Source organism: Plecotus auritus (assembly GCF_963455305.1).
Source record: "Plecotus auritus genome assembly, chromosome: 8".
NCBI lineage: Eukaryota > Metazoa > Chordata > Mammalia > Chiroptera > Vespertilionidae > Plecotus > Plecotus auritus.
In genome coordinates, this window is record NC_137782.1 from 98,145,960 (window position 1) to 98,164,106 (window position 18,147).

The window sequence follows — 18,147 nt, forward strand, 5'->3', positions numbered from 1 at the left end:
GCCCTGATGCCCAGGATGAAGTGACATTCCTGAGGCTTGTGCAAAGCAGGACTGCACCTGGCCTGGCCTCCTGGCCCTTCTATCCCCACGCTGCCTGACCACAGCCCTGACCTGAGGGAGCAGCCTGTGGCTAGACGCACCATGGACACAGCTCCGGGCAAGCAGGACCGCCTCTGCCCAGCCCAGATCTCTCCTCCTGGGGCTACAAGTCATCCCATAAGCACCCACGCCCGTGAACACACAGGTAGCATGGACAGGTAGAGGGACCCTCTGAGCCCCCCGCAGGGTGGAGAAGGATTTGGAGCATGCGCGGATGCAGAGGTGCAAGCATGCGGCCGCCTCGGGCCCTGATCCTGCTGCATGCCCCTCGCCCCCCCGACACCTGCTCCTCGGCACCCACCACATGCACAGGACTACAAGTGAATAGCTGCCCACACCTTGCAGGGCTGCACCGGGCAGGAGGGAGACGGGGTGGGTGCACTCTGAGCAAGCAGAAAGACAGACAGTTCTGCACCCGCCACCTGACAGCGGACAGAGGAGCACATGGTGCAGTTGAGATGCTCATGGTGTCATGGGGTGTGCCCTCCGCCGGCCCATTCCAGTCTGCCCTCAACCAGGCCTGTACGTGGGAAGGGGAGCTGTGGGCCTCTGGCTTTCTGGTGTGTTTGGTGTGTGAGGACCACGGGAGCCGGGCAAACACAGGACGGAGCTGCCCCGGCAGGCGGCGAGGTGGCGGATAAGGGGGAGCTGTCCTCAGGTGCCTAGTAGAGGTGCTAGACTGGCGCCTGGAGAGGGGCTTCTGGAGCGGTCAGGGTCCCAGGGCCAGTGCCCTTTCTGGGTTCTCAAGCACCTGGCCAGCCACTCCTGCTGGGAGCAGGGCTCCTTTGGCTAAAGGAGAAAGAGTTTTGGAATCAGACGGCGCCTAGCACTGCCCTACACAGGCTGTGGGCCTAGCTGCCAATCAGAATTGGGGGGAGTCGGGGGCCTCTCCCGGCTCATCTAGAAATTCTAACAAGCAGTGTTGGGAGCGGAACAGCCGTGCAGCAGGGCGTCCGTGCCATGCGTCCATGGTACCTAGAATGTCCAGGGCAGCATCCACACAGCCCCTCTCTGCACGTTCTGCCTTTACTGGAAATGAGGAGAGCACAGTTAGTCCCCTGGGCAGGGAGCCTGGGCTGGGCAAGTGGGCAGGTAAACTCAGGCACCATGACCACCCCTGGGGTAGCTCTGGGCTCAGGGTCCACCAGCCACAGAGCTTGTGTCTGAGCAAGGACCTTACGGAGGCTGCACATAAAGTATTCTGCCAGCCTGGAAAAGAAAACAGTCCCCTATTTTAGGAGAAAAAATAAAATTCCCTGTTTTTCCCTCCAAAAATGCCTTTTCCTTCCAGAGTCAGAGCTTGGGGCCACATCTTTTTAAAAGATGTATTATTTTTTGCTACATTCATGCAAACAAAAAAATAATACATTAACTTTGCAAAAGGCTTGCACTAGATGGACAGGGTTCTGGAAAGCACATGTTTTTAGGAGGATAATGTGTAGTTTGGTTTCACAAACCAATCAGTAAGGTTTTGCTGAGCCAAGCCAGCTGCCCAGTCAGAGGCCGCCTCTCCCTGGAGGGAAGCTCAGGAGAAGGGGGTTGGGCGCCAAAGTCGGTGGACCTGCCAGGCCGGCGAGGGGGTACCTGGGGGTGTCTTCCAATGGTCAGCACCCTAGGACCTCCTGAAAGCCGGGGACTTAACTCTGCACCAGAACATGCAAGAAAGCAAAAAACCAAGAACTACAAGAAATCCTTGGCTTTCCTGGCGCCTCTCCCTCTTTCTCCACCTTCAAAGCTGTTGCTCCTGAGACAGCAGTTCTCAAACTGTGCACCTGAGGAACACAGATGCGCCTGGTGGCCTCCGCTCCCAGGAGGAGGGCTCAGCATCCACACTTGGTTCGTCTAAACATTGGTGGCACCTGCTGGTGTCTAGACACCTCTCTCCACTCCCACATAAAGGAGCCACTGACTACCTCTGAACCAGCAAGCCCGGGGTTCTCAAAGCCTCCTCTGGGCCTCCCCATGCTCTCCCAAGGAGGACCTGTGTGCCCCTTGAGCCTCCTCCCTGTGGGACCTGCCAGGTGACTTAATCCCAGTGGGAGGGAGCTGGGGCCCAGCTGTCCGGCAAGTGCTCTCACATGGGGCAAATCTCCCTGTGACTCAGTACCCCCACCTGGCAGCTCTAGCTGCTCACAGAAGCCCCTCAAATTTGGGGCAAACATTCTCTCCCAGGGCACCCTCCATGTCAGCCACAAGTCCATCAGAGCCTGCTGACAGCTAAAGACAGGGACCCTTCAGCCAGTGCCTCCCGGGGTCCCAGGCCTGCACAGGCAGCCCCCCTTCACGCTCCCCCTGGGAAAAAGAGCAGTGGGGTGGCTAAGCTTCTAGCCTGTGAAGGTCCCGGTTTGCTGCTGCGAACCTCCTGCTCAGTCGCCTGCCCTGGAAGCATTTCCCAGGCCCCTCAGCCCTGCACAGACGGCTCCCACTGCGGTCTGATGGGCCGCCCCACCCCTGGCCCAGAGCATGGGGCAGGGGTGGCTGCTCACTGTATTCATGTCAGCAGAATCCTAAACAGCCACACGTGGCCGGGATTCCTGTGGGGCCATGCAGCCTCAGAGCCTGACGGAGCTGAGGACGGTGGGCTACTGGCACCCCGACCCTGAGCCTGGGGTGTCAAGGATTCCCGATTCTGCCTGTCCCCTCTGAGGTCCAGGCTGGCACTGGGTGTTCCTGCCCCCATCAGCCAACCTGAGTGTCACCTGTCTTAGAGCTTTGGCTTCAAGCCCAGGGAGGCCAGTCCCAGGAGGGAGGAAGACCCATCACAGACACTCACCAAGACCAACTGGACAGACACGCCTGTGACAAGGAGGGACCCACGTGGACAAGGGGCGAAGCGGTGGGGGCAGGGTCTCCTCCAGGGACAGGGACAGTCAGAAATGGGAAGGGTCAGAGGGTGGGTCAGGGAGGGACACGCCCAGAGCAGCACAGTCCGAGACCCCTGGCTGCCCCGGCCCCCAGCTCCAGCCCCAGTGCAGACGGCCTTGGTCTGACGCCACCACAGCCGTGGTGCATGCCCACCATGAGCCAGGGCTTACTGGAGCTGAGCGAGGGTCCTTGCGTCCACCCATCCACCTGCACTTACAGAACAGGATCGCTCCCGGCAGCCCACGGACACCCCTGGGGACAAGTGCAGTGCAGAACGGTTTCTTACACACCTACTATGGTGCTAAAAGGGGGGTGCTCACCATTACCTGGCTGATAGGTGTGCCTCTCAGGTGAGGCAAAGCCCTTGGTTCCCAGGAGGAGGCGGGGCCAGGCTGGCCCTGGGGGAAGCTGCTGGGTCAGGGGCAGGCAGGGACACAGGACACACGGGGAGGACGGAGGACTGGCGAGGGGCAGGGAGCATACCGCAGAGCCTGGAGGCGCCCGTGTGTCCTCACCTTGAGTCCTGCTTTCAGGGCCAGCACCTCATCCCCAAAGACAGAGCGCACGTGAAAGGGCCCAAGAAGGGCAGTGACATGATTAAAGGCACTTGGGGGCGAGATTTCCAGATTGGGGAAGGGGAGGGCAGGAGAGGAGAGAGAGAAAGAGAGAGGCTGAGACCAGAGTTGCCCAGAGGGGAGAACAGCCGGGGCCATGAGCACAGGGAGCCCACAGGAAGCCGCCTCAGGCCACAGGGCTCTCGCAGACAAGGGACAGAGGGCAGGTGGGCAAGGCACGGGAGCCCGCCACCCAAAGATGCCCAGTGAGGTGCAGACCGGCCCCCACCACCCCTGGGCTGAACCAACTCCTGTCCAAAAGCTTTTCCTCAGCCTCTTTGAGGGGTTCCTTCCCTGCGGCCCTTTTGGGCAGTTCAGGACAGAAGCACTGCCCATCCTTCCAGTTCCAGGCACCGGCCAGCATTCCCTCCTTGGGGTCCGGGGATGGAGGGGTGTGCCCTCAAGGGCTGGAGAAGGTGAGCTCCGTCAATTCTGTCTACCCCACTAGAGCAGCCAGCTGAGCCACCTGCGGTCCCGGAGGGCACCACCGTGGGGAGCAGCAGGAGGGTGGTGCCTTTGGCTCCCGACTGGCCTCCCTCTGCAGTGAGCGGACGGGGCGCTGGGCGACCCCCAGGCTGCAGCTCACAACGTGAAGCTGCGGTGTGGCCTGAATTCTCTGCTGCCACGAGGGAGACACTGGGCCACACCGTGTCTCCACCTGCACAGAGGTCACCCACAGAGCCCCTCCTCAGCCCGGGTCTCTAACCTGCCAGCCGCAACAGAATGGCAGGCACCTGCTGAGACCCTGTGCTAAAAGGCACCCTTCCCATTCTCCCCAGAAACTTCCAGCACACCGGGATCTGCCCCTCGGCAGCGAAGACCCTCCTAGAGTGGCCCTGGCCCTGACCCCCAGGCACAGCCCCACGGAGCAGCCCGGGTCCCCTGGCGTTGCATGCAGACACGGGAGTGGGCGCACACTGACCTGGGGGACGGCTCCGGCTGCGGCTCCTTCCTTCAAACAGAAGCAAGAAGACTGTCAGGACCGACCCCGCCAGGCACACCCCACCCGGAGCAGAAGGCATCCCTTGGCACCACCACGCCCCACGCTGCCCTGCCCTGCCCACAGCCCACCACTCCAGCCCCGAGGAGGCAGGTCGTGGGAAAAGGATTGGCTGCTCCAGGGGCTCTCGCTTCCCCCCAGAGGCCCCTCTCCATGCCTGCTCCTGCAGGAGGGCTGGTTGGACCCACCAGTCCCGGAACCTCTCCCACGGTGCGCCCACCCACATGGGGCCTCTCCCTGAAGCGTGCTTTCCTGCAATGGGTCTCCCTCCCAAGTTACTGTCCTTCGCAATCTGGCCGGCCGACACCTCACGTCTCTAAGGCTGGCTTCTCTGCTAAGCAGCTCCTTCCCAGATCCGCCTCTCCTCCCTCATTTTGCAACCAGCGACCAGCGACCAGCGACCAGGGACCAGGGACCAGGGACCAGGGACCAGTGACCTGGGCTTGTCTCCACCTGCACTCACACGGCCCTTTCCGCTGTCCCTCAAGAGGACACGCATGACTGGATTTAGGGCCTCGCTGACCCAGAGCAGCCTCACACTGAGACCCTTCACCACATCCACAAGGTTTTCCCCACCTACCGCCCCTCACAGGCTCTGCCCAGACACGTGTCCAGGGGAAGGGCAGCACTGACCCCTGCAGCTGCTCTGCCCACTCAGAGCTCTTGGCATGGGCCCTGGGACCCTCCTCTCCACCCCACACCCCACACCTGTGTCAGGCACTCGGACATCACCAGATCCTGTGGCCAGCCGTGCCAGGTGTCCAACCCCTCCGGGTCCCCATGGGCAGCAGTGCCCCTCAAGGAACACGGGCGCGCCAACCCCTGCGTCCGAGCTGCAGCCAGCAGCGCCTCGGCTGACCTGAACGTGAGTCCGGATTTACTCTTGAGGTTCCGCAGCAGCTCCAGCTGGTTGAGCGGTGGGATCAGTCTGAGGGGAAAGAGAGCAGTGAGCCCCACCGCCTGAGCCGGGGACACCGCACCCCAGCTCTCACTTCACACACAGGAGCCTAGGGACATGGGGTGGGGTGGTCGCTGGCAGAAGAAGCCCATCTGCATTCTCTGGCCACACCTGTCCTGGGGCCGTGGCCCTGAAAATGGCCAGTGACCAGCATGCACAGCAGAGGGAAGGGAGCAGAGCCCAGGCCGGCATCCCCAGAGACTCCGACCCCTGACCGCAAGGAGCGGGTCAAGCAGGGCACCGGGCACAGGCAGGGGGTCGTCCCCTCCCGTCCCCTTCCCAATCTCTGAACACCCCAGGGCAGCACAGCCACAAACACAGTACCCAACAGACTTGGCTCCTAGACCCCTCTCTGCAAAGCCAGGGCAAGGGCAGGGTCACGGGGCAGCTTTGTTGAGCTGTGAAGAGGCTGCTTGGACAGGGAGAGGCCTGGACAGCTGGCCTCACTCTGCTCCAAGCCCCCTCTCCCCAGACCCAGGCACACCCACCAGACAGCCTCACACACACCCCCACCCCGCCTGCTGGCCACAGGGCAGGTCCAGGCAGACTTCCATACAGGCCCTGCCTTCACACCAGGGCCTAAGATCTGTGGACCCAGGAGGTTCTAGGGGAGGCCCCAGGCCCCCCAGTTCCACCCGCAGGACGGGGCAGGAGCCTCATCTGGGGCTTGAGTCCCCTCCAACGTCGGGGAGACGTTTTCACCTCACTCTCAGCTCCTCACCACCTCCTGCCCCCACATTTCCACTCACCCTGTGTGACCCCAGGCTTCTCCCTCCTGACCCAGCCCCCATCACTGTGACACCCCACTCACCCCTCAGCCTGCTGAGTCCCGGTCCCTCCCTAAGACCAGGCTCCAAGACCCGCTCCCAGCCCCAGCCCTCTCCTCAGCCTCCATCTTTCTCGACTCCAGGGGCCCCTGACCACCCCCCACCCGGGACTGTGTCTGAGCCTCACCTTGGCAACCTCACTTGGCATCCAGCCACACAGGCCTCACCCAGCCCCTCTGCGCCCGCTCCTCCTGGGGCTGCTCCTCCCCTCCCACGCTTCAGCCTAGGCCTTCAGAGTCCGGTCCCTCAATGTGACGGCTCCTGTCACTCTCATGCTCACCCACTCAGAAAGGTCATGGACTCCACTGCACACGTGACTCTGATGGTTGCCCCTGCATCTCTGGCTTCCCTCTGGCCCCTCCACACTCCCTTCTGTCCAGTCACCCTCCTCCCTGGGCCTGCCAGTCTCGGCCCACCTGCAGGCCCAGCACAGCCAGAAACCTTCAACTCAGGATCTGCCCCTTGGCAGCGAAGACCACTCCTAGAGTGGCCCTGACCCTGACCCCCAGGCACTGCCCCTGCTGGGACTTCTCACCTGGGCTGGCCTCCTCCCAGAAATCCCACCTCAGGGGCTCGGCCTGCACTCACAGGGGCTCAGGAACCTGGTTTAGGACCCACACCTCCACAGGCATCATCGCCCAGCAGTCCAGGCACAGCCCCACAGCTCCCGGGGCAGCCCTGCCTCCCCGCCCACAGCCCTGCCTCCCGCCCACAGCCCTGCTCCCTGGCCTGCTGGGACTTGCTGGAGAAGGGATGGCCCTGGGAGCCCTTTCCCTCCCCCAGGACTGAACACAGGGACAGAGCTGCTCCCCCACTCCCCTCAGCCACCACCCACAGGCCTGGAGCAGAGAGCCCAGGACGGCCCCCTCACATGCAGGTCCAAGGTGAGGGACACTCAGATGGGACATCATGCCCGGGACAAACAGCACAGGGGACGGGACACAGGCGGGCAGGGCTGTGGGCAGGAATACGCAGGCACCACACGCAGGGCCAGGCACACATGTCATCTCCGAGGGCAGCGGCCGTGGAGGATGGGGGTGCAGTGTGCTGACAGGAGTGGGGACATGCCAGGGGCACCTCCCAGGAGGTTCAGCGACTGGTCTGGGGGCCAGCCAGCTCAGGGCACCTGGAGCCACGGACGCCCCATGTGAGGGGAGGGGCGGCTCTGCAGAGCACGGAGGATCTGGGCCCGCCAGAAGGGCGACCAGGGAAATGTCCGGGTGGGTCTCGGAGTCTGTCAGGATCTCCCCAAATGCCCGGGCAGCCTGGAGCCCCAGGAATCCTGGTCCCAGACTGGGGAGGACACGGTTCCCTCCACCACCTTCTCCTCAGCGTGAAGCCTCGGGGTCAGCAGTGGAGATGTCGAGGGGGCTCAGGGCCCGCCCACCGTGGAGCCTGGCCCTGCACTGCCCAGCCCCGACACCCTTCTCCCCTCTGGGGCTGGCGGGTTAACTTCCTAACAAGGTTCCGCGCCAGACACCACCAAAGGATGGGGCCCCTGGAGGGGGCGGGAGAGCTTCTGCCCAGGACCCCACTCTGTCCACACGGGGAGCGGCCGCTCGCGCTGCAGGGCTGTGTGTGGACACCCAGCACAGTCCCACCCACTCCGCAGGGAAGGAAAGAGTGCTGTGTGGGGTGAAATTTCTTGTAGCAACTCAGCACCCCCAATCTTTTCCTCCCTTCAGGCAGGAGAGAGCCCCAGTGCAGACACAGACACAGCGATCCTGTGGACTGGACGGACCGCGGGCCACCTCTCCTCCCAGGGCCTGTGTCTCCCTCTTGTGGCAGCAGGAAGGAGCGTCGAATCTACAGGGAGGGCCCAGGAAGCCCAGAGGCCAGCTGCCCGGCCGCCCATGTGTGGAGTGGCCCCGAGTGGTACGAGGAGCCCCCAGCTCCAGCATGTCTGTGCTGTGCATACATAGGCTCATGGGGTGGGGTGGACCAGGGAGGGACCCCAGCCACTGAGACAGGCAAGAAGCAGGACAAGGACCAAGACTTGGACAGACAGATCCAACACAAGAAAGCGGCTGGGGGCGGGGGCGAGGGAGGACAGTTGAGAGAGGGAACGGGGGAGGTGAGGAAAGTGCACTCCAGGTGTGGACACAGGGTGACAGGGCAGGGCCTGGCCGGGCCCAGGCTGGGCAGGGGTGCAGGGGCGCGGCGGGTGGCCAGTGGCCTGCACACTGAGTGGCCGTGACAGTCACACAGGGGACAGACCACACCACGCTTTTGTCCCATGCATGTCCTACCTGGAGGCCCCGTAGGTTTGAGCTTGCGAGCTTTCAAGTGTTTCACACACACGCAAGGGGAGAGAATGGACATTTAAAAAGAACGGGATAAGGAAAAGAAAATGAAAAAACAGTTGAGGAGAGTGGGGGAAACAACAGAACAGAGAAAATTAGCGCACGGTTGTCCGCCCGGCAGGAAGGGGGCACAGTGCCTGGCGCTGCAGGGCAGGAGGCGCTCCCCATGGACGTGGGGCGCACTATCCCAGGTGGCAAATCTCCTCTGAGGCCAGTGGCAGCAGGAACAGCCTCTGTCCTGCCAGGCCACCCCTGACTTCAGGACCCTCAGGAGGACCCTGCCCAGCTCCTCAGGTGAGGGATCCATGGGCGCAAACCCTGGGGCGGGCAAGGGGCACCCTTGGGCTGGGAAGCCCGAGGGCTCAGCTTCACCGCATAGGGCAGAGGGCAGGGCAGTGCCCACCCTCCCAAGGGCATGAGGCCTGGGCGGGTACCGGGCAGTCCCCAGCCCCTATGACCTCAGACTGCTGTCTAAGCAACAGCCCGGCACAGACAAACCCTGGGCAGCCACTTTCATCCGGGCTGCTCGCTGCTCTTGCCTGGAAAGTTTTGCCTGCTGGTGACGCGGAGTCATGGGCCTGTTGGCAGCGCTCCACCAACCACACCTAGACAGGGCTTCCCGCCCCTTTTTGCCCAACCAAGGGCGCCTGAGACCCGGGGGTGTATGTGTCTCCTGGTCCTAAAGCCTCGCTGTGTTCAGGGGTCACCCTCCTTTCCAGTGCACAGACCCCGGTCCTCTAAAGCGTGGAGCTGCCCCACGGTCCTGTGCCGGGGTGTGTGCCCGAGCTCTCGGGGGCCATCCCCGCAGTGCCCACAACACCATGTACCTGGCGAGGAGGCTAAGTGGGGGGATAGAGGTGAAAAAAATGCTGTGAGCTATGAAACAAAGCAAAATCTACAGCGAAATAACCACACACAGAACTCCATTTTGAAAAGTACATAAATTTTAAAGAAAAAAAGAAACAAAAATCAATAAAAATAATGAACATAAAAAAAAAAATGGGGTTTCAGAACAGATGGGAAATGAAAGGCCGAGGAGGCGTGATGGCACAGGGCGGTGGTGGCGGTACCTGTACATGGGCACGGTGACCGTGCGCTCGTAGTACTGCCACGTGGAGTGCAGGTCCGTGCGCGACAGGTTGGTGGCATAGAACCTCCAGGCAGACTATAGGGGAGACATGATGGGTCAACCACGAGGGCATGGTCAGGGCGTGGGGACTACACGGGCCCGTCCACCTCTCCAAGGGGATCAGGCACCTGTCCCTCCCCCACAAGTCCTGATTTACCCTGTAGATTGGAGGGCACGTCTGCCCGCCACAGCTGGCGGGGTCTGGCAGTGGGACTGGGGGCACACCAGCAGGCTGTTCCTTTCCTCATCAGTCTTACCTGACACCTGGCAGTTTACAGCCTGGTTTCATGGTCACCTCCTGCCTCCCCAGTCCTGAAGGGACATACATGGCCCGTGTAGTCCTCACGCCGGGGGCAAGGAACACAGGCCTCTATCCTGCCAGCGTAGTGACCCACAGACAGTGGGAGAGTCAAACTGAGCACAATGTGGGGTCCTGGTCTGCTGGCTAGACCGTCCTTGACCTGGCCTGGATCTCCGTCCCCAACTTTTGTATGTATGTGTGTTGAAGTAACACAAAATTCCCCATTTTAACCATTTTAAAGTGCTCAACCCAGCAGCAATTAGTGCACTCACGATACTGTGTGATCCTCACCACTATCTGGTTCCACATCCTCATCACCTCAGAATCAACCACCCCCATCCCCTTTAGCCATCACCCCTGTACATCCCAAGCCCTGGCAACCCCCGGTCCACACAGTCCTCCTGGGTTCCCAGCCAATGGAATCATAGCGCATGGCCTCTGGTGCTGGCTTCCTTCATGTAGCGTGTTTGCAAGGCCCATCCATGTGCCTCGTTCTTTTAAGGCTGAATAAATAATATTCAATGTGATGGGTGACAGCAATTCCGTTTATCCATTCATCTGTTGATGAACACATGGGTTGTTTCCATCTTTTGGCTGTTGTGAATAAGGCTGCTACAAACACTGGTGTGAACATTTCTGATTAAACACCATTTTCAATACCTTTGGGTGTGTACTTAAAAGTGTATACCAACTTAGCCTCAGTAGGATACAAAACTCTGCTGCTATGCAGTCCCCCTTATGTTGTTACTGTTACAAATTACACTCTTATACATTGTGTGCCCGGAAATGGAGATTAGTGATTATTGCTTTATGCATTTGTCTTTGAAATCATATAGAAAAAAATGAGTTACAACCCAAAAATTTAATACTACTCGCTTCTGTTTGCCCCTGGTTACCTCTTCCAGTGCTCATATGGCCTGAGTTACTGACCAGTCTGAAGGATGCCCTTTAGTTTCTTGTAGGCAAGTCTACCAGTGACAAACTCCCTCAGCTCTTGATTACATGGGAATGTCTTCATTTCTCCTTCATTTCTGAAGGATAGTTTTGCCAGAAATATTATTCTTGTCTGACAGCATTTTTCCTTCAAGACTTTAAATATGTCATCCCACTGCCTGTGGCTTCTGATGAAAAATCGGCTGTTAGGGATCCTCATCCATGAAGAGCCACTTCTCTTGCTACCGTCAGATGCTGTCTTTGTCTTTGGGTCTTAGCAGTTTGACCACAATGTGTCTTGTGGGTCTTTGTTTTATTCCTTGGAGTTCATTGAACTTCTTAGATGTGTCGATTCACATCTTTCATCAAATTTGGAAAGTTTTCAACCTTATTTCTTCAAATATTCTTTTTGCCCCTTCCTTTCCCTCTCTTTTTATGCCTAATTTTTTGCTGAAAACAGGATGTTCTGGCCTGGCCAGCATGGATTAGTGGTTGAGCATGAACCTATGAACCAGGAGGTCATAGTTCGATTCCTGGTGAGGGCACATGTCCAGGTTGCAGACTCTGTAGGGAGTGTGCAGGAGGCAGCCGATCAATGATTCTCTCTCATCACTGATGTTTCTATCTCTCTCTCCCTCTCCCTTCCTCTCTGAAATCAATAAAAATATATTTAAATTTTTAAAAAAGAAAAGAAAAAGAAAACTGGATGTTCTGGATGTTGTAACAAAAAACCTCTGGAAGTCAGATTCTGCCCCTCCCCAGGGTTTGTTGTTGCTGCTTGCTGATTGTGGCTGTTTGTTTACTGACTTTCTAAATTATTTCAGACACACTGTATTTTGTATTGAATATAGTGACTCAAGTCTCTGCTCCATTCACTCAGTGGTCAGCTACTGCTTTAACAGAGGTTTCCTTAAAACCAAGGAACCAAAGAGGAAACAAAGACTCAGTCTCTGCCAATTGGCTCTGTGTTGGACACTCCTTCAACATTTGGGGAGGCCACTTACAACTCTGCATTAGCCTGTACTTCCTGCTTGCAAAGCCGAAGGTCAGCCTGAGGGAAAGGCTTGGGGTCTTCTCCAGTCACCTCTGATCCTGCATCCAGCCCTGGACATGTGTGTGGTCTTCTAGTTCCCTCATATACGGGGTCTTTCCAGAGTCCTAATTTCTTCATGTGTCTCCTTCCCAAACCCGTACTTTCCAGGTTTTTCGATCTGTCCATTGCTGGTCACATCTGCTGTACCTGGCTCCAGTGGCTGCAGCTAGCATAACTGCCTTTGCATTGACAGACACCACCTTGCCCTGTGAGTTTCCAGGTGAATAAAACAAAGGCAAGCTCTTCGGATAGGCAGGAAGCACTGCTGGACATGGAGTGGCTGCTGTGTCCCTAGTGGTGGGGTTGGCTGTGTGAGGGGTAGCACAGATGTGGCTGAGCACTACTGGCTGCGTGAGTGTAGTCTCTGAACCCCACATGTGCAGGACCGGTGAGATAGAGCCCCTGCCTACCAGGGCGCTGTGAGGAGCAACTCGATGACACCTGTGACAACTGGCCTGGGCCTGAGGCCGAACAGGACAGCAGCCGCACCAGCACCAGCACCAGCACCAGCACCACCTGTGCTGCACTCTGTACAGCCTTGGGCCTCTAAACTGGTTCTCAGCACACACACCAGCCTTCCCGCCCAACAAGCTCTAAGAGCGACAAAGGCCTGTCCATACACAGGGACCGCACCAAGCAGGGCTTTGCTCCTGGACACAATGGGACCAGATCGGGGGGTTCCACTGGTCCTAAGTGGGGGCCACCTGGACTCACCTGGATCAGGCCTGCAGCAGGATTCCGCCTCTTCTCAAAATGCTTCTGCCGATGTTGCTCCTGAACTTTCAGGGCAAAACCAGACCCCAAAATGCCCTGCAAATCACTGGTGTCAGAAAGTGCCCTGGGACAGCAGTGCTCCACCCCCACCCCACACTTGCCTCTTGGGCTCCACCTCCCACCTTCTCAGTCCTTAATCCCCCGGATACCAGGCTGGGGGAACACTTAGATTTGAGGTAAAGGACATGTCGGCCTGCAGGAGCATGGCAGTGCCCACACTGAGCACATCTGGGCCCAAAGGTTAGTCATCCTTCCCTGATCTGCCCACACGGTAGCGAGTGCAGGCCAGGCTCTCCGAGGCTGCCTGCCACTCCCCTGCTGGCCCTCTGCCCAGCCCAGTGGTAGGTGGGCAGAACAGAGTCCTTGCCCCTTCTGAGGAGAGGGGAGCTTTGGTCCCCTGGAGACCCGACAAGGAAGCCATGTCATCACACAGCATTGATCCTGGTCACGAGGACCCTACTGGCCAGTTCCACCAGCCCGGGAGGAGCTGACAGTGACCAACAGATATGGGGTCAGAAGCCACAGCCTGGGGACGCTCGGAGCACGTTAATGATGTGTTCTGGAAACTACCAGGCCAGGCCCGAGCAGCCCAACTTGGGTTCCCAGGAAGAGTACCTCCTTGCACCTGAGCTGCCACCTCCAGCTCCCAGAACGCTGTAGGCCCTACTTGGAGCCCCACTCTTGTCCCACGCTCCCCTAGGGGACAGGTGCCCAGGGCAGCCTATGGCTACCTTGGGAGCCCATCACCCACCTACATCAAAGGCAGGAAGGAGAGCAGGACTCACGGCAGGAAGAGCAAAGAAGGAGACACCAATGAGGGTGAATGTTGCTGCCAGGAGCCTCCCGTTCCAGGTCTGGGGGTACTTGTCCCCATAGCCAATGGTTGTCAGGGTGATCTGTAGGACAGCGAGTCAGGTCACACGCCAAGCCTGGCAGTGGCCATATAGGGAGACAGAGGGCACACGGGAGGGTGTAGACGAGGGTCCCCAAGCAAGGCCATGCCCAGTGAGCACATCCTCAATAAAGAACGACCCCAGCGGTTGGGACTCACCAGGCCCCACCAGAGCGCATCTGCGTAGGTGTCGAAGTGATCATTCTCACCCTTCTCCGCCAAGTATACCAGAAACGAGGCCAGGATGAGGCACAGGAAGCCGATGTACCAGGCGGTGACCAGTTCCTGAAAGAGAGAGCCATGTCACAGCACCTGGCCAGTGTCCAGCCCAACCCGCCCCCAAGAGCACCAGGGCTGGTCGCCCCAGGAGGCTCTGTGTCTCCAGGGCTTCGGCAGTGGATGCACAGCCTCCAGCAGCCTGGGCCAGCAGCTGCCCAGCCACATGGCCCAAAGCTCGGAGCAGGCAACAGGGGTGGCTGTTTTCCTGGGTGTCCCCACACCTGTGCCCTTCACACCTGGGAGGACGGTGGCTAAGGACAGCCCAGCACACACATCTATGCAGATTTGGCCGTGTCCCAAGCAGCCGACAGGCCATCAGGCAAGAATGTTGGAACCTGACACCCTACCTCAACTTCCTTGAGCCTAGGGAGACACCTGACTGCCTGCCACCCTTGAGGGGTCCAGCACCTCAGCACCTTGAGGGACCAACACCCTTGGTCCTCCTGAACAAGCCCCACCTCAGGGCTCAGACAGGAGGTAGAGTGGGTAGGGGGACATGGGACCTTGGGAGCCAGCGGCCAGCACTGCGATGGAGCTGACCCACAACCAGGGAGGCACAGCCAGGCAGGGCAGGGTCTGGGCCTCCTGGTAGCTCCCTAGAACGTGGGGAGAGGCTTTGGCTGGGACGCAGCTGCAGCCACCTTACGGGTCCCACTGCCAGCGGCCACCACCGCTGGGTTCCCAGGAAGGGTACCTCCTTGCACCTGAGCTGCCACCTCCAGCTCCCAGAGCGCTGTAGGCTCTACCTGGAGCCCCGCTCTTGTCCCACCAGCTGCAGCCTAAATGGGCAGTGACAGGTATCGATCCCAGCACTCCCATCCAACCTCGGGGCCAGTGGCTTCAGGCAGGGCTGAACGGGCTAGGGGCTGTGAGAGAAAGCTGGCCAGAATTCCTGGGCTCTGTCCAGCCAGCCCTTGCACCCTCCGCTAAGGCTGGCTCACCTTGCTATGGGCGTAGACTACAGAGCCTAGGAGCTTCCAGGTGCCGCCACGCCGGTCCATGCGGATCATCCTGAGGATCTGCAGGAAGCGCAGGCTCCGGAGCGCGGAAGTGGCGAAGACGTTGCCTTGGGAGCCAGCGGCCAACACCGCGATGGAGGCAATGAGCACCATGATGTCTGCGGAGATGGGGAGCTTGAGGCAGCTGTGCGTGGGGGACAGGACCCTCCACCTGGGTTCCAGGAAGATGGACAGATGGACAGGGGTGCATGCAGAGCACCCACCGACTGTGGAGACTGTGACTATCATCCGCCAGCCCTGCCCTGGGCACAGCTGCCCTGCGCCCCTGCCTTTCAGGCCACATTAACCACGACCACTGATGCCAAGAGGGCCGAGCATTCTGCAGTCTCTCCTGGCTTCCCCACTCTTTCCCGAGCATGTGTCCATCCTGCACCCCCACCAGGCCTCACCGATCACACAGAAGGGTTTCCGGGCAAACTTGAGCCGCCCTCTCCAGCCGCGGTACCGGCAGCAGCAGCCCGCGGCCCAGATCCGCACAAAATACTCCACGCCAAACACCACGATGGTTACAATTTCCTGCAGGGGAGGCCGCAGCTGAGCCACCGCAGGGACTACGGCAGTGGCTGGGGTGGCCTGGCTGAGCTGGTGTCATTAGGGTCCTCCCCCAAGCCTGGGGCAGCCCCAGGAGAGGGCTGGGGTGGGAGGGCTCCTAATAGGTGCATTCTGGACTGGGGAGGCCCCTCTGTCACTAACAGCAGCACCATAATTACAATGATTGCCATAGCGTCTGCCTCTGGCCCTCATGGGACTGCTATGAGCATCACAACCCCCACCCTACCCGCAACCATATCTACCAGGGCACATCCCACATCTCCATGGTGGAGGGGGCCAGGTGAGCCCTCAGGATCTGTGAGAATGGAAGGTAGGGGCAATGGGGGTTGTCAGGCACTGTGATGACACAGGGTGGGGGACCAGGCCAGGACAGGCTGGGGCATAACTGGGGGCTGGGGTGTTGGGGAGAGGCAGGTGGGATGCCTTGTCCGAGGCCAGCCCCTTCCCTGCAGGCTCACCAGGATGTAGAGCGCGCCTTCCGAGCTCTTCTCGTACTCTTTGATGGTCGAGAACACGGAGAGCACAAGGCAGGAGAAGACCAGCAGGAACCTGGGACCAGGGAGGCGCCATCAGCAGAGGCAGTGAAGGAGCCCGTGAGCCAGGACACAAAACAGAAGCCCAGAGGAGCCCCCAGGACCCATCCCACACTCTCACCCATGCCCCTGATCTGCCTGGTCAGCCTCAAAACTCAGAGTCAAAGGAGACAGGCCCAGCTTCCTGGACACGTAAGAACCGCGGCAAGGCGCCCATTGGCCTCATGGTGCCGGCTGCGTTCCCAAACACCACGCTTCCTTATTCACGTGTCCTTCCTCAGCACCGAGGCAGAAACTTCTCTGTCTTCCTGTTAATACTGACCTTCACACACAGCCAGCCCAGAACCCTTGCCCAGGTGGGGGTCCCGTCTACGGACTTTCGTGTGCTGGCTGTCCTGTCAGCGCCTAACAGGCATCGGCGGCCATTGTGCAGGCAGTGTGGATGCCCAGGCCCCACCCAGAGCCCCCAGAGCCCCGAGAGCCCCGAGAGCACCCAGAACAGGCAGGGTAGGGCTCAGGGAGCAGAGTCCATGGTGGCTGAGGGCCTGCTCCAGGGCTCCAAGGGGCACAAAGCACAAGGCATGGGAACCTGGACCAGGGCCCCACACCATACCCCTCCCACATGTCCTAATGACTTGGACACCCCATCTTCCCAGCTCCAGCTCTACAAGGCCCCAAGAGTTGAGACCATGAGTGTCCCAGTGGGTGAAAGGGCTGAGATCCTCTGGGGCCGACGCTACATTGTCCAACCTGAGCCTGGCCACAGCAACACCCTCTCGGGCCCAGCCCCACCCCGGTCCTGCTAGTGCCCTACTGCTGGGCATCCTGCCTGAGCCCAAGCCTGGCTGCCACCAGCATGCACTCAGCACCAATGTGAGAATAAACAAGTCATCTTTTCTGTCAAAGAACAGTTTAGAGAGCCACCATTTTGGACTGCATGACTTGGCAGCCGCCATGTTGGCTGCATGGCTTGCAGCTCCCCTGGGGACCGCCATCTTGAAACAGCAAAGGCCAACCCCTCCCTTTGAATTAGCCAATCACGAAAGACTGTGCACCTGAGCTCCAATCAAGAGCAAGGGACAGGTCACATGCGTCAGGGGTTATAAATCCTGAGCGGACCGCCTGCTAGGTGTGTGTGTGCTTCCAGACCATGTGCGCGCCCTCCTGCAGGAGTAAAGATATTCGCCTGCTGCCTGGCTCCTGAGTGCGTTTTGTGTTCTCCCAGGACCCCTGACTTGGGGGGCTCGCCATACTTCTAACACCAAGAAGCGTCCGGTGGCCCTGCCCATGCGTCCCACAGCCTGGTGACTATTCCCAGAGACACAGAGCCCCTCCCTGAGAGGGTGGGTATGGCAGAGGCGCTGGCAGAGGGTGATAGGCACAGACAGTTCTGCTGACACAGTGCCCACGGAGAACCAGTCACATTTCAAACCACAATTAATCTCCTTCATTCATTAGCCAATTTATTCAATTAAGTGAGCCCTGGAAAAAAGTCCAAATATCTCATGTCTTATAATTGTAATCATCTGTCTGCCTGGTGGTGTTTTCTCCCGACCTGGCCGTGGGAAAGGAGCGCCCATGCCCAGAGTGGATCCGCCAGGGGTGGGGTGGGAGCTCCAGGCTGGGACCTGAAGGTTTGGCATGGGAGGCATGGAAGGCATCACCATCACAAAAGGGGCACCAGGGATGCAGGCAGCCAAGGAGTCACGTAACCCAGTGGGCTTTCCCAAGGAGGTGTCCATGAGGATGCTCCTGTCGGGCCTAGAGTGGAGAAGGGCAGGGTGTTCCTGAAGAGGGAAGAGGGTGCCACGTTGGGGAGGACTGTGTGTCCCAGGCCGGCCCCAGGCGAGTCTGACAGACAGGAGGGCGGGCAGGGAGATGGCTGGCCGTCACCCGCGTGTGCAGGGCTTCCCCCACACAGGCCATTCCTCGGAAGTCCCAAAGTGGCCAGGCCCTCTCAGCCCTGCTTCCTGAGG

At 59.6% G+C, this 18,147-nt stretch overlaps 1 protein-coding gene across 14 annotated transcripts in view; it reads right to left on the reverse strand.

Annotated features, from left to right (window-relative positions):
- The window catches only part of KCNQ2 (potassium voltage-gated channel subfamily Q member 2), a 47,141-nt gene that overhangs the window by 13,964 nt on the left and 15,030 nt on the right, over positions 1–18,147 (reverse strand). For 4 of the 14 annotated variants that reach the window (XM_080682985.1, XM_080682990.1, XM_080682996.1 and 1 more), the window contains exons 2-12: positions 16,097–16,187; positions 15,476–15,602; positions 15,009–15,184; positions 13,948–14,073; positions 13,682–13,792; positions 12,837–12,932; positions 9,737–9,831; positions 8,613–8,642; positions 5,438–5,506; positions 4,501–4,530; positions 1,075–1,128 (exon numbers count right to left, since the gene is read on the reverse strand). In XM_080682985.1, the coding sequence (XP_080539111.1) occupies positions 1,075–1,128; positions 4,501–4,530; positions 5,438–5,506; positions 8,613–8,642; positions 9,737–9,831; positions 12,837–12,932; positions 13,682–13,792; positions 13,948–14,073; positions 15,009–15,184; positions 15,476–15,602; positions 16,097–16,187 (1,005 nt within the window). Of the gene's footprint in view, positions 1–1,074; positions 1,129–3,479; positions 3,571–4,500; positions 4,531–5,437; positions 5,507–8,612; positions 8,643–9,736; positions 9,832–12,836; positions 12,933–13,681; positions 13,793–13,947; positions 14,074–15,008; positions 15,185–15,475; positions 15,603–16,096; positions 16,188–18,147 lie in introns of all 14 variants that reach the window. The other 10 variants (XM_080682989.1, XM_080682991.1, XM_080682988.1 and 7 more) reach the window with 5 other exon arrangements.